Below are 15,823 nucleotides of genomic sequence, written 5' to 3' on the forward strand. Positions count from 1 at the left end.
TATTCGACCAGAAATAATGATGGATTCTTCGACACGAAGCCTTTAGGTCTGAAAGCACGCGTTGCACTCTTTTTTCCTTAGACCGGTTTTGTCCCAAATGGGTTTTCTGGCGAGGTTTTTAATGAGTCAACCATTGATCGTGCTAACTTAGAATAATTCGACAGTATCCGAGGTTTCTTTACAATCAACCTCGAATACTAGGGGGCATTACCGTCGAATGTCAACTTTGATGCGAAGAAAGTACTTCATGGCAGCAAGGTCTCGATAGGAAAAATTTGTAGGGGCCAAACGGTCAAAAAAACCATGCCCGCATAGTTTGCTCGAGCCCTGGCCTAGAACATGTACGCATGTATAATCATTTATAAAGAGAAGTATTTTTCTTTACCGATATCTCATGCCTTAGAAAATTTTTTCTACTTTACAATTTCATACTCTCGATCTATTATGTAGACAGGCTTAAGGGCCGACCATAACTAGAGTTTGGATAATTACCCCCACGCTCGGGGACTACCGTCCGAAAAATAAACGAGATCGAATTATTAAAACTCCGAGATCATAAGACCTTTTAGGCAACCCTCGATTTTTATAGGCCACAGCCACCCCACTCGGGGACTGACACTTCAGGAAAGCTCGAAGTAAAATGGGAAAATAAGCCTAAGGGGCAAATCCCGAACTAAAAAGGCTACGGCCGAATTAACAAGGTTCAGAGACGTACGAATTCCGTAACAGGCCTTTGAATTCCCTCATAAACCGGTTAAAAGGGCTACCCCAGGCAAAATCATAAAAGGTTTCGATAACATCAAGCCTCAAAAACTCTAATGAGTACAAAATTATTTGAACTCTCGAACAGTTCCTTATTGCATGCTAAGGTATTACAAGTTTTGCAAATAAATGATAAAAAACTTTTTCAAGCCGAAAAGGGGAGAAAGCCATAAACAATTTTTTTACAAAGACTATATCGGCCTAATACAAAAGCCTAAGGGCTGTTTTTGCTTTGAGTTCGAGAGACCATCCTCGCTCAAATTAAAAACCTAAGGGTTACCTTACTTCGAGTTCGAGCAAGAACTCACTCGATCGGAAAGCCTAAGGGCTATACTAGTTCGGTTTTAATCAAATTGTCTAAACCTCAGACCTTAGAATACAACTTCATAATTTTATAAGGCAGAAAGGAAGAAAGTTTTTATATATATACACGTCAAAAATCATTTACAAAGGCAACATAGACTGATCAAATTTCTCTACAAAAGACCGAAACGGTCTTAAAAGAAACACAAAAAATACTAATCCTAAAGGACTTAGTCTTCTCCGGGAGCAGCATCTTCGCTCTCGAGGCCTTCTCCGATTTTTAGATCCGCTCATACTCCCAGAATCATCATCATCAGGAAAGGCCAACACTCTGGCTTCAGCTTCGAGCTCCTTAGCATTCTCGATCTCGGCTGTAAGATCGAAGCCACGAGCATGAATCTCCTTGAGAGTCTCCCTTCGAGACTGGCATTTAGCATGCTCAGCAACCCATTTTTCTCGAGCGTAAGCAGCTTCGGCAACCTCCTTTGCTCGGACCTGAGCAGCTTCAGCGTCGGACCGGTAGATGGCCACCATTGCATCAACATTAGCCTTGGCCGTTTCGACCTCCGATTTGGCTGCTGCAAGTTCTGTGGCCAGCCTCTCTCGATTGGAAGTTGCTGAACCCAACCGAGACTGGAATTCCTCAATTTTCTTGGCTTGCACCAAAGCCTTCTCTTTCAAGCTACGGAGTTGGGTCTCAGCCGAGGCTAGTTGAGCTCGGGCAGCTTCCTTTTCTGAGGCAAGGCAGTCCATGTTCTTCTTCCATGCCTCGGCCTCCCCTTTCACTGCGTCCACTTCCTCATGAAGCTGCCCGATCACATCGAGCTTTCGCTGGACCTGTGGGACCGAACTGTTAGCCATCACGCCTGAGTCAGCGTCATTAACTTCAAAGATTCTTTTTACCTGCTCAGGCAGATCAGCTTGTTCTTTCTGAGATAATTCGAGCTCAGCTCGAAGTCCTTTTGCTTCCCCTTCTCTCTGCTCACTGAGAAGCTTGAAGGCATCTCTCTCCTCAGTAAGCCCTCGGTTTTCGGCTTCATACAGGTTTAGATCCCCTCGGGATAGGAAGAAAGCCTCGTGATGAAGCATAGAAGCCTACAAAAATAGAAAGAAGGAATTATACAAGGGGAGAAAAGTACAAGTATAAAAATTGACAAAGAAATTATGAACTTACCCGGTTCAGGGCATGTTGGGCTTCGTTAAAAAGACAAGGCGCTCCCACCTCGTCCATCTAGGTTTGGTATTCTTTCGTGACCAAACATCGGAGGTAGCTAGCCACCCTTACAGGGGCAGCAAGAACCCGGGCATCCTCCGGGGTCGTAATAACGATTGTTCGCTTACGCCCGAGATCAACACTAGGGGCCGAAAACTGATTGGTCAGTTTAAAACTCGAGGAAGCCTCGCCCGAGCTCTTCTTCGGAGCCTACAAGTTACTCAGTCCTGTGACATCTTCTACACCAACAAAATAACCATGGAAAGGATCTTTCTCTCTGTGGGCTCCCTCCCCGTGATAAGTCTCCACGGCCTGAGCGTCGCGTATCATCGACTCAGAAAATGAAGGAAACGAGGGGGAATCCCCGATCTCTATTGCCCCAATTAGGTCTTTTAGGGCGGCGCCTACGTCTTGGGGAGCCTCAAGCTCGGTTTCTGCACCGGCATCCATCGCCTCTTCAACGATCTTTTCACCCAGAGATAAATCATCTTCGGTTCCTCTCAATTCGGGAACTTGGGCCGAAGTCTCCTCCTCGACCTCATCAAGCCTAGATGGAGCAATATCAACTCCCACTGGTTTTAAAGTTCTCCGAATCTCGGTGCTAGCTCGCGCACGGGCCACCAGCCCGGAATCATCTTCTTTCTCTTCTTCTCCTTCATTATCTTCTTCTTCTTCCCTTAATCTTTGGACTTACTCCATAGTCAGCAGGATTGTGTTCCCTTTGGGTTAACGGGCTATTCTCTTCTTGGGTTTGACCCTCGGAGTTCGAGGCCCTTTTCCTCTTATTCTCCTGCGCCGGTTTCGAGATGGGTGGTGAAACTTCTTCATCACCGGACGGGGGTCTCATAGTCGCATCCTTTCCGAGACCTACAAAAGAAGAAAGTAAGTAAACTCATGTTTGAAAAGATGCTTGAACGATAGTCAAATCGATAAGTCAGTAAGAAAGCTTACCATTAGTACGAGCCTCCCACCGGCCCTTTGACAAATTGCGCCATGCGCGCTCGGCATATGTTAACATCGAAACCAGGCTCCTAACCCAGTTCTCGAGGTAGGAAACCACATCCGACATCCAAGCAATGGCTGCATCGAGAAAAACACTAATAAGAAAGGATAAAGAAGTAAAAACAACGAACATAAATTAAAGACGGAATCATACTTATGTTTCATATTCCATTTCTCAGGAAATGACATTCTCTCAGCCGAGATTAGGTCCGTGGTCTTCACCCGAACGAACCGGCCCATCCAGCTCCGATCCTTATCTTCATCTATACTCGAGGCGAGTGCATTGGTGGCCCAGCGTTGAAGCTTTATCAGCCCACCTCGATAGAGTCGAGGGCTATATAATCTTATGAGGTGGTCAAAGGTGAAGGGAAGTCCGTCGATTTTGCTCACGAAGAAACGGAGCAGTATCACGATCCTTGAGAAAGAGGGGTGCATTTGGCTGAGGGTCACCTGGTATTTTTTGCAGAAGTCTACGATGATCGGATCAAGGGGACCCAGCGTGAAAGGATAAGTGTAAACACTCAGGAACCCTTCTACGTGGGTGGTGATCGCTTACTCTATTGCCAATATCACAACCACTTTGTTTCACGAGTTGCAATCTTTCTTCACCTGGTCGAGAAGGCTTTTGGGTATCGAGCATGTATATCTTGATATCAGCCCACATCGACCAAGAACCGATGAGGTTTTTTCGACCTTAAAGTCGGAATCTATGACACACACCCCAGGGATAAGTTTTCAGGGCGTGGCTCCATCACTGGTTTCTCACCGGCCGGCCGAGATGAGGAAGCAACCTCTTTCTGCAGAACAATTTTAGATGTTTTGGCCATTTAGTTTTTGTGGGCAAAGAAGAATGGAGACTGGAGTATTTGGTATTTTAGGAAGAACAAGCAAAGAATCTCAAAGATCTGAAGATAGAAAGCTTTGAAGAAGGCAAAGAACTATGAAGATTGGAATGAAAAAGATTTGAAAGTAAATTTTGAAATAATGAAGAAGGGGCTATTTATCGGTTTCACAACGACGATTCAAAACTGGTAGTGGTCGACCGTCGACTGACGCGCATTAAATACCTGGGAAACTGTACCGACGAGACGTTTTGGTCACTTCTGCTGCTTATGTCATGACGATTACGTCATTGATCGAAGGCTCAAATTGTTTCTTGTCATTACTCTCCAAAAAACGATGGGACTATCTGTATACAGTCGGAATCAGGCTTGCCTGATTTTGTATGGTTAATCGAGACCGGGATGACAGACCGAGGTTCAATCCCAAGTTATATTGGATCGTTACATGAATAAATATTGCCTAGCTCGTAATTCAGGGATCGATCGAGATTGAGACCAGCTAAGGTCGAGACCGAGAAGGATAAATATCTAGCGGGATCAAAGGAAGCCTGCTAAGTCGAATAACAGAAAGCCGAGGAATTCGTGACCGGGCGAAGATTGTGGCGAAGATCTCGGCATGTATCAAGTCAAGACCGGTTGATTAGCCAATCAGAAGATTTCCTTATGTATTTAGAACTGTACCATGTGTAGAACTCCTCTACTATATAAAGGTTCCAATCATTTTGTAAGGGGACATTCATGGATAACAAAGCAATATATTACGTTTCCTCTCTTAAGCTCTCTTATTCAGTTGTTCAGTTCTTATTTTTTAATAATATACTCAGTTGGTTCGAGGGCGACCTAGCTCGAGGGTCAAAGTTGCGTGTTACATTGGTTTGCTTCATTTTACAGTTAATTTCTAACTTCAATTCTCATATTTCTCAGTTTGTGCCAAGTGAAATCACATATCCTTAAAATCACTTACAAATTTAATTGTTAACCGATTTTAAGGGTAAACAGAAGTATTCATCCAAAAAAATTTAAAATTTAATCCGTAATACGAAAATTCAAATCAAAGTCCAAAAATTAGAGTATGAATTGTTTGTGCGATAAATCATACGTGAAATTCTTTATGCATATATTGATCGACAGTGAATACAATACAAATACTTACTTGCACCGATATTTACTTTGAATCAAATATTTTAATAAAATCAGAATACAAATCAGTTAACTATGATTAAGTAATAAATTTGTGGTTTAAAGACATATGCACTGTACTCATTATTTTGATGTAAACATTGAGTGCGAGTAAATTATTACCGCACTACTGTTTAAGTGAATACAAAGGGTAGGAATCCTATACATTTTGGTTGTAATTGTTAGATAATTTTATCCATTTTGTAATATAAGCAGCATATTCTATCTTGTAGCATAAAATAATGCATATATCCATATATAAGTTATTATAAGGGTAATACAAATGTTTGGGTTTTCATATTAAACGACAAATAACTAATGCAGAAGTAGTATAAAACAGATTCCTCGAACGAAGTAACACTACTAGTGTTTCTTTTTATGTTTTGAATTTTTGTTTTTCAAAATTCTTTTTCTTTTTAATAGTGATACATTTACTTTGGGAAATTGAAGCGACGGCTGTTTTTCTCGAGGGAATCCAGTTATTTGTTGATCTTTTACCAAAAGGGCCAAATATGCCTTTTATATTATTGATTCTTTGTTATACTATCAGTCCAAATAAACCCCTAACATCATACTATAAGTCTAAATATATCTCTTACATTATAAAATGATACAAACCTACTCTTCCTCCATTAGGTGTCTTCCTATGACCACATTTCATTGCCACCTCATCAATCCACTCCCATTTTCATCCCTTCCCCACAACTTTACTTTCCCTTTCATTTGAAGAAAAATCACATTTCATAGATATACAAATAAATTATACCAAAAGAAATGCTTACAACTAAAGATAATACAAAACAATGTGAACAGAGAAAATTTTGATTTTTCTATTCACAATTCATGCTTATACGAACGAAAATACATTTTTTTTTATATAAAAAAACTAAGCAAAGGTACAGACAAACTAGTTTAAAGTTTCAAAATTGATCATGGTGAGAAAGAAAAATAACCCGAGAGTTAATTTTTTTTTTTTGTTTCTTTCTCTTCGACCACATTTCTAGAAGGCTAACATTTTTTCTCTCTTTACGTTTTACGTTAATATAAAAATGCTACTAAATTTTTCCTAAATAGGTCTTACACAAATTTAGCGGCAACACAACGAAATAAAAAATAAAACACAAATTTGTAAGGTCAAGTGAAAGGTACATATAATTCCAGGGTCGGCCTGAGAAGCAATAGGTATTTTGAAAAGCAAGAGGAAATTGAGGTAGTGAAGTCATCAAAATAATGATAGAACTTCAAAGCCATTGAACTTGGTAGCTGCAAACGGGGTGAAATGGTGAGGTAGCAATAAAATATGTTCGTAGGGAGGCAATTAACGGAGGAAGGGTAGGTTTGTACCACTTTTAACTCAAATAGCCGCTTGTCCAACCAGTTAAACTAAAAATAGTTTGTAGAGGTATAATATAGGTATAATTTATTAATCGTGTATAATCAATGTATTATTTACGTACATGGCTAAAAAGTACATGTAAGGCCCTGTAAATTTTTTTCTAAATACCGGGGTTTGGTGATATCGGGGCAGGCATAGAGGTTCAGACTTTTTGGATTGAACAGTGCGTTGGGGAATTGAAGAAAAATATTTGGCAGAAATAGGCGTTTCTACGGCCGCATAATCACTCTGCGGACGGCATAATGGTTGCAAAGTGAGACAGTTTTCTAGGTCATTTTGATGTCATTTTTGCGGCCCATTATGCGACCGCATAATCATTTCGTGGGCCGCACTCTTGTCGCACAATCAGTTTTGGAGTTTTGTGGAAGGAGGTTCTGCGGCGCATTATGTGACCGCAGAACAGGTCTGCGGGCCGTATAGTGACCGCAGACCCAATCAGTTTCTTTCTGGCTTTGGCACCCAATTTGTGCGGCCGATATGTGGACCGCATATCCATTCTGCAGTCGCATATGAGACCACAGGTCCTGTGTCGGGGCTTCATTTTGGATTTTTATAACCCGACCCTACTTCGATATATCTACGCAAAGGACCATATTTTGAGCAAAATCTGATATTTTTAGAGTGAGAAAGAGTGCTTACTGTGGGAGAGTAATCTTCAACCTATTATCCATCAATTCTTACTCAATCATTGAGGATTAACAAAGATAGTCTTCATCCTAAAGGTAAGAATCTATGCCCTAACTCTTAATTTTAAAAATTTACAAAAATGGGGTAATTAGGGAGACAATTATTGGATGTGGGAATTGTTGTCTTGTATGCATATATTCTTGAAGCATATGGGAAGGTTGTGAGCTAAATATGGTAGAGAATGGGTTGGAGAATGATGGAATCTTCCACAAAAGGCCTTAAAGCATTGATGCTCACCTAGTGTTTGATAATATGCTCAAATGAGCTAGAATCATGACGATCTTCCTAATTTTGGTTCAACTTGTTATATTTCTAAAATAGATTGAAGTTGCTAAGAATTTCGGAACGTTTTAAAAGTTTAAGGAAGCACAATTGAGGTATGTTGGCTAAACCCCCTTCTTCTTAGAATCGAATCCCACGGTGTTCATGTAATTGGTATAAGTCCTTGACCATTATCGAATTGGCTATTCCTAATGTATTTGTGTTGAAGAATGTATGTTCAATATTTACTTTAAATGCTTCATCATGTCATCTTGCCATTTGAGGATGTGTTAAAAAATGTGGAATATGTGTTAGGAATATTAAGACTTCAAGTCAAGATCGAAATAAAGGTTGTTATGCCAAATTGTATGAAAAGCCTCTATGTGCCTAAGACTCCCAAATTGCTTTATATGAATTTAATGTCTTGAATGGAAAGCTTTCTTGTTGTTGATAATGATAATGATGTTTGAATATGGAAAATGGAACTGGAATTATAAAATACGGCCAAGTGCCAAGAATGACTTTATAATTGTGGTCATTGGTGCCAATGAATCGAAAGGATATGAAAGAAGTGAGATGTGAGATGATTGACTAAAAAAGGTAATGACTTGGGTCAGACACCATGCCGCACACATAGTGGTGACTGTGCTGAAAATGATAATTAAAATTGTGGTTATGGTTGATGTCTCAAATGAGACGACCTAACTGATCGGGTCATGATCGGACTCCGTATAAGAATATAGTGGTATTGTGAATTATGGTATATCGGCACTAAAGATCACCCAACCTAATAACATGAAAATTTACTTGAAAACTTATGTGATCCTTAACTTGATGTTTTAGTATTATTTGAAACTCTTATTGAATTCTTGATTGTTTCCCCCTTGTATTATTATTCATTCTATTGAGATGGTATTTAGTTTTACATACTAGTACTATTCGACAGTACTAATGTCCCTTTTGCCGGGGGCGCTGCATCTTTAATGGATGTTGGTGATTTCACAACAGATGACATTGACCAGCGTTAGCAGTACACCTCTTTCCTAGCAGACTTGGTGAGCCCCACCTCATTCCGAGGTCATGTATCTTTTGTACATTTTGTTATCATATTTGGAGGTATAGTCGGAGCCTTGTTGCCGGCACTATCATTGTACTCCTTTGTATCGTTTAGAGCCTCCGTAGACATTGTGTGGGTTGTATGTCGGTGTTGGGGGAAGTCAAACAATTCATGTTTATGTTTGAATGAATCACTTGATCCACTTTAGCCTATAAAAAAGGGTGTATTTTGAGATATTAAAGTGAAGTAACTAATGAAACGATTTAGTATTGTATGTATAAACTCTATACTATCTAATTAATGGAATCATGTCTTTTTTCTTGATCATGGGTGAGTTGGGTAGAAAGTATCTAACAGGCTTGCTCGACCGGGTTCACTCGGTTGAGCGCCGATTGCGCTTCCCAAGGTTGGGGCGTGACAGTACATAGTAAATATGATCGGCTATTTATGTAAAGATACCGCCAATGGAAATTGAACCAGCAACCTTATAAAGATTTTAAACCCCTTTGACCATTAAGCTATGCTTTTGGGATGCGTCAAATGGATTTAAAATATAAAATATAAAGGTACAAACTGGATTTTTTTTATATGTATAGTGCAATTTTTCTGACAAAGGGGGTTCGCCCTTCCGCTCCCTAAATCCGCCAATGGTCTTCAAGACAAGGAGGTGACGATCAACTTTCAACATTTGAGGTTCATATTATTCAAATCTTAAGAATCTCATCTTTAAACACTTAAATTTTAAGATGCAGATGATTTACAAAATTTAATATAATGCAAGCATTAGTAATAAAAAATAAGAGAACGAAATTACATTTTTTGTTGCATAGTCCATTTCAACTTTCCATCCATTATTCAAATCTAGCTAAAATAAAATTTTGCAGGTAATATAGGCAGATTGCTGATAAGTAAAAGAAAACCAAAATTTCTTCTTGGTGTTTTTATATCAAATTCAAAAGTTCAGAGCAAAGAAATACTGTTGTCACATTTCAACCGTTCAAAGTTTTCCTAATAATTGAGACGGAAAAAAGAGCCAATTAGCCTTCTTTGGTAACACCTTTAAACTCCGGCAGCTCATGGGTGGTGGGGGTGAGTGAAGTTGGCCGGAGTAGGCTGTGGAGCGGCGGCGTAGGGCGGTGGTGGGGTGGGGAATTGTTTAGGAATTGGGCATTGGTAACACTTGGTGAAAAGGCCAAATGTATCAATTTGATGAATGAAATTGAGCATACTAGCCCAACCACCAAATCCAAAACCAATAATGAATACCCAAACAACTACAAATATGTTAATTGTAAATGTGCCAGCCCATCTTCCTACAAATCTTGGTGGTTGCTCTACTGCATTCTGCATCACAAAAGAAATGTAATTTAGCATTTGATTCCTCATACTATGGGATTATTTGAAAGATAACTATAGGTAATGGCTACAATAAACGTGATGTAGAAACTTGAAAAAAAGATAAAAGCAACCAATTATAACCAGTAAACTAACTACACTTGTTACCTTTCTCTACCTACATGGAGGGGCAGATCTATTTTTGTAAGAGACAGGAATTTATTTTTGTAAAATTCACTAAAATTATTGAAAATAATAACTATGAACTTATAACTCAAATAAGATAATAGGTTCAACAGTTAAAACATGAGTCCTGAATCCATACAATTAAAATCCAGGATCTCCTCTACTTACATGCCTCTGAAATCAAATTTATTTTTTAGCATTGAACACATTATATTTTTAAGTTATGAGTTCATATCTATTATTTATAACAATTTTAATGGATTTTTACATACAAATTTATATAACGCCCCGAAAGTACTGGGTTCAGATAACCCGATACTAGTTAGCTGCATCTGTGGACGGTCTAAACCTAATGCAAAAACAGCAAAATCAATGATGGTAGATATATACCTCTCGAGCAGCAGCAGATTTGAAGGTAAACATGTGAGCAAGAGCAGGGATAATGTAGACAGTGAAGCTAACTAGAAGTGATCCAACAGTTGAATTGATAGGACCAAAGAAAGGGAAAACAATGGCCAGAAACCAAATAGGAATCACCACCGGCAACCTCGCCGCTGCCCTTTTGCACAGGCTCTTGCACTCGTGCATGCCTATGGCCTTCTCCCATACGAAATACAATGGAGTGCAAGCAAATCCAAATGTTATAAACTGCATTCAAACAATAAAAAGAGAACTCCCAATGTTATAATTTGATCAATAAATTAAAGCAGCTAGTATTTATAAATAATTACTTTATGTTTTGAGTGATCTCGTCATATAAAAATTCTTTTCTAACCTGATGAATGAGCATAAGAATGACAGCCATGTCTCTAAAGGGTGTTCTTGGAAGGAGAGAGAAGGCATTGGAGTGATCAAGTAGAAAATCACCAAATGCCCAATATACTGCTGCTGCTGATGGAAGTGTGAGTGTCATTACATAGAGTGTTGCCCATAAGTAAATTGCCTTGAACTTTTGTGGTTTCCACATTGCATGCATTACCTCCCTGCAAAATTAATTCACAAATTAATCATTAAGTTACGCGTGCTCATACAATTTAAGCATGTAATTAAATTATAGTATATGATTTTTAATAGCAATAGTCCTATTTCTTTAAACTGGGGTAGCATTTCTAGCATAAGTACTTACAAGCTAGTGAGTTAGTATAATACATCACATCATCATCTTATAACAATGTGTTTAATTTCTAGGTACCGACCGCACGTGTAAAAGAATATTTAGGTTACTCACCTAACTTCTCATAAAAAGTTTGAGAAACAGCTATCACCTCCGGCCTACAACGTCAATTAATGGATTTACAATCAGGGACGAAGCTAGCATGTCGATTACAGGTTCGGTCGAACACAATAATTTTGGTCCAAATACTGTACTTATCTAAAAATTTTATTAAAGTGTACAAATCATTAATTAAAAAGTAAAAATCCCGAACTCATTAACTTCAAATTCTAGTTCCAACTCGGTTTACCGTTGAGAGTAGCCAAATATCGACTTTAGTAAATATCTCATTAATATCTGAGTCATTTTCAGTTTCTATCTTGCTTTTCCTTTCTAAACACAGAAAGAATCTAACAGTTGTGACAAAAGAGAAAAGGAGGAAGAGGTGCCCACTGGCTAAAACACCAAAGCCTCTTCCATTCCCATTAAAGTTTTTTCTTTTTCCATTCTGATTGATTGATTCAGTAGGAAAAGCAAAAGTGATTGGAAAAAGAGTCGTAGCTTTCCAACTTGAAAAGGGTAAAAAGTGCAACTTTTTTTTGCTTCTCACGCCTGAGAAAGGCACTCTACTCTATTCTTTAAAATCAGATGCTGAAAAGTGAAACCACTATACAGTTTACATAAACACATGCAAATGTTACAGTGAATATGAATACACAACTATGGCAAATAATAGCGTTTTGACAAAGATTGGACATGGTGTTGTAAATGCTAAGATATTAACCTTTTTGACAAAAAGGATAGTTCACTATACATTACATGCTCAGAATATTGTCAAAACAAGTTAAGGTCAAGTCATTTTCGGAACAAATCACGTTAACAACAACAAACTCAGTATAATCTTACAAGTGGGGTTTGGAGAGGATAATGTGTAGGCAGACCTTAATTACCCCTACCTTGTGAAGGTAGAGAGATTGTTTTCGATAGACACTCGACTCAAGAAATAGTGAAAAGGAAGCAACAAACAATAACAACAACAAGGTATAATAAAATAACAGAAGTGAATGACACAGCAAATAGAACTAAAGATCTAAGAAAAATACTACTAATACTACTGGTACAACTAGGAGAAACTCTTGGTGGAATAAACACTACGTTAAAGAAATGTATATTTTTCCCTACATTTTTCAGTTTATGGATTTACGGTAGTGGGATAAACGTGAAAAATATGTTATAAAATTAAATAATGTATGCTAATTTGTCTTACACAGTAACAGCATGTCCCCCAAATGTGTAGAGAATGTTTGTGGCTCCTGTGAAATATAGCACCAACTTGGTTGGTCCAGAGTGCGTAACTCCCTCCACCTGTAATTTCAGTAAGAAAATTGAATAAATCTCTTAACTAAGACATCATTAAAACAAAATAGTTATTAAATATATATTCAACCCCCACATATCGTTATGATTAAAGGTTTACTTGACATTTCATCTAATAATGTGGTAGACTCAGATTTTCAAACTTTTGATTCACATTTCACAAGTAACAAATTCAAAACTATAAAGTAGCATTATCTCCTCTTTCTCTATCTGCCTTTCAATAATTTGTAATATATGCTAAATTTTTCGACAATGCATGTGAGATGTTGGAACTAGAGGCTAACTCAGGATTTGGAGTGGTTTCAAAATGAGTTAAATTTTGTTATAGGTAAAAAAAAAATAAAAGGCAGCCCGGTGCACAAAGCATCACGCATTCATTGTAGGGTCCGAAGTGAGGCTACATCCCAAGAGATGTAATGTAGACAACCAACCCTAAGGAATTCATTAATGGCGGCTTCCACGGCTCGAACCTGTGACCTATAAGTCACAGGCACTGAGACAATTTTACCATTACTCTAAGGCTCTCGTTCGATTTTATTGCAAATCGATATACATTTAATTTTCTTGTACGTACATTTATGTACTTAATTCAGTTTACTTCATAAAAAAAACATTTGTATACTTAGTTCGAACCAAAAACATTTAGTTCAAATTGAACCCGCTCTAAATTCGCCTATAATTGGGAACACTAAAGGTGGATTCATGAACAATGAGAAGGTACCTGGCCATGGAGTAGTGATGCAACAGTAAGATACCAAGCAGTGAAAGTGGTCATCAACAATCCAAGGAAAGACCATATTCTATAATTGTGGAAAGAAGGAATGAAGACTGTGGTGGCACAACAAGCACCAAATATATAAGTCCATGTTCTCTTGTCCAGATTATCGTTTATGTAATATATATTGCTGCAAGTCAATAAAAATAATACAAAGACATTAATTTTTGTATATATTGGATAATATGGATCCAAGAAAAAAACCAGAGTACATAGCAAATGAAATTATGAACCTTGCACAAGCAATGAGTTGAATCACGGATCCAAACAGAAGAAAAGTGCAATTAAATGCCAAACCCACGTTCCTCCAATGTTTTCCAAGTAGCCCATCAAGAACTTCGAACCACTGTACACCCAAATTTCAGTAAATATTTTATTATAAAGTCGAAGATTTGTTTTTGAGTATTTTATTTAAATGGCAGGGCAGTACGGTGCACATCCTGTATTCAGGGAGATATAGGCAAGCGTTCGTGGGTGAAGTACATTATTAATAAATATAAGGTGAAGGATTATATTGTTGAAACCTGAATGACATGATTGCGGAAATCGACTTTTTCTCTTTCTTTTCTGGTTCTGTACTCAGTATAGAGGATACTAATAAGATAAGCTGTCCAACTACCCATTAAACCATAGAAGAGCTGAAATGAAATCCCAGAAATCATTCCTAGTTGAGAAAATGAGTAGGGCAGCGTCAATAACACTTGAGCTACCTGAAAAAATACACCAAATTAAGGAGTGAACCAGTGGCGGAGCTAGAAGCCCAAAGACAGTTCAAACCGAACCTAGTTTTGCTCAAATATTGTATTTATTTTAAAAAATTTATTAATATTTAATTTAGAACTCAGTTAATTATTAGCACTTTAAGTCAAACAATAACAAATCTACTCGAGTCCCACTAATGGGGTTTTGGAGGGTAGTGTGTATGCAAACCTTACTCTTATTACATTGTGAGGTAGGTAGGGATATTGTTATTTATCATATTAAGAACCCATAAAGTTAAAATTCTGGCTTTGCCTCTAATAAGGACCATATATAAGGCAGGAAATTGATCTTCACTTGTTTAAGAAGTTAATTAGAAATGCAGTCATTGAAAGAAATTACATAATTGATTACCTGATTAGAGGCACAACTAAACCAAGCATCATAAGCAGAACCACCATGCCAGAAAAACTTAGAGATTTTTGACTTAACATCTTTAGATTTCCCTTCAGTTTCCATCTCTACATAATTTCCAACTATTACCGTCTCTACTACTTTGTCTGAAGATTCCATCTTCTACTTCTTCCTTTCCCTTTTTCAGCTAGATAGCAAGCAAACGATCACTCAGCAATGAACACTAATTTAAAGCTCGCGGTTGGGAATTAATGAGTATCTCACTCAGAATATCAGTGGTAGTATTTTGCTGTGTGGTTTAATACTGAAACATCAACAAGACATTAGACACCTTAATTAGTGAATTTAATTAGGGAAGCCTAACGAGTAATGGCAATGTATGTTTACCCCTTCTATGCCCTATTTATATTTTGAGACAAGTGAATAATATACTAGCAAAAGTTTCTTCTTTTTTCTTTTGGGCGGGGTGGTGGGTCCCTTTGCCAATTTTCATTTTCCTCTTTGTTCTTTAAATTTTAATTTTCAATATCTTTTTATTTTGTTTCATTTTTTGGGTTAGCCGGAGGTTTGGAGTCTGGCCAACAAAGCAAGACGAATTTAAGATTTAAAGTGTATGAGCCCCTACTGTAATTTTAAATTAATATGTAATAATAATTGGATTTAAAATTATTTATTTGTAAATATTTATTGAATTTCTTAATATAAATATAGGGTTTATACAAAAGTTATTGAGTAATGTGATTTGGTGTTAAGGTTGGAATGCGTTTATCTTAATTCTTAATTACTCATGCAACCTTTTTATATTTTCAAAATGATAGTAATAAATTAAAGTTAAACAGACAATTAATTAACAGTAGTTAAATAATAAAAGTATATATATATATTATGTATTTATTATTTTAATGACGAGGTTAGGCATACCTAGTATGGGTGATATTTTATTTTTGGAGACAAAAGTTAGAATAGTAAGTACTGAGTAAGGTGATTTGGTGTTAAGTTTGGGAAAGACTGGTTGAAACTTGAAAGACCATATAGCAGGTGTGGAGGCATACATAAGCTCTAACCGTTTACGTAAATTTAATAATTTTTATTTATATCATAAATTTATATTAAAAAATGTATCAAAATTATAATTTTTTTACTTGTAAATTTAGTTATTATTATATATTAATCATAAAATTA

General features: G+C 37.4%; 1 protein-coding gene across 1 annotated transcript; it reads right to left on the minus strand.

Moving 5' to 3' along the window:
- Positions 1–9,536: 9,536 nt before the first annotated feature.
- LOC107810165 (auxin transporter-like protein 2) lies at positions 9,537–15,018 on the minus strand. The gene is made up of 8 exons (XM_016634903.2): positions 14,642–15,018; positions 14,053–14,238; positions 13,762–13,874; positions 13,475–13,658; positions 12,644–12,741; positions 10,999–11,206; positions 10,614–10,871; positions 9,537–10,046 (listed from the first exon to the last, which is right to left on the minus strand). Exons 1-8 carry the CDS (start codon positions 14,798–14,800, stop codon positions 9,777–9,779), a joined length of 1,476 nt encoding a protein of 491 aa, XP_016490389.1. The 5' UTR covers positions 14,801–15,018; the 3' UTR covers positions 9,537–9,776.
- Between the last annotated feature and the right edge of the window lie 805 nt (positions 15,019–15,823).

The sequence above is a fragment of the Nicotiana tabacum genome, chromosome 24, assembly GCF_000715075.1.
Source record: "Nicotiana tabacum cultivar K326 chromosome 24, ASM71507v2, whole genome shotgun sequence".
NCBI lineage: Eukaryota > Viridiplantae > Streptophyta > Magnoliopsida > Solanales > Solanaceae > Nicotiana > Nicotiana tabacum.

Excerpts from the sequence above, each read along its gene's own strand:
- LOC107810165 (XM_016634903.2), bottom strand. The coding sequence starts at position 14,800 with ATGGAATCTTCAGACAAAGTAGTAGAGACGGTAATAGTTGGAAATTAT. Across the intron at positions 14,239-14,641 it reads TTAGTTGTGCCTCTAATCAG|GTAGCTCAAGTGTTATTGAC; the intron begins GTAATCAATTAT and ends GTATTTTTTCAG. Across the intron at positions 10,872-10,998 it reads TTCTTATGCTCATTCATCAG|TTTATAACATTTGGATTTGC; the intron begins GTTAGAAAAGAA and ends GTTTGAATGCAG.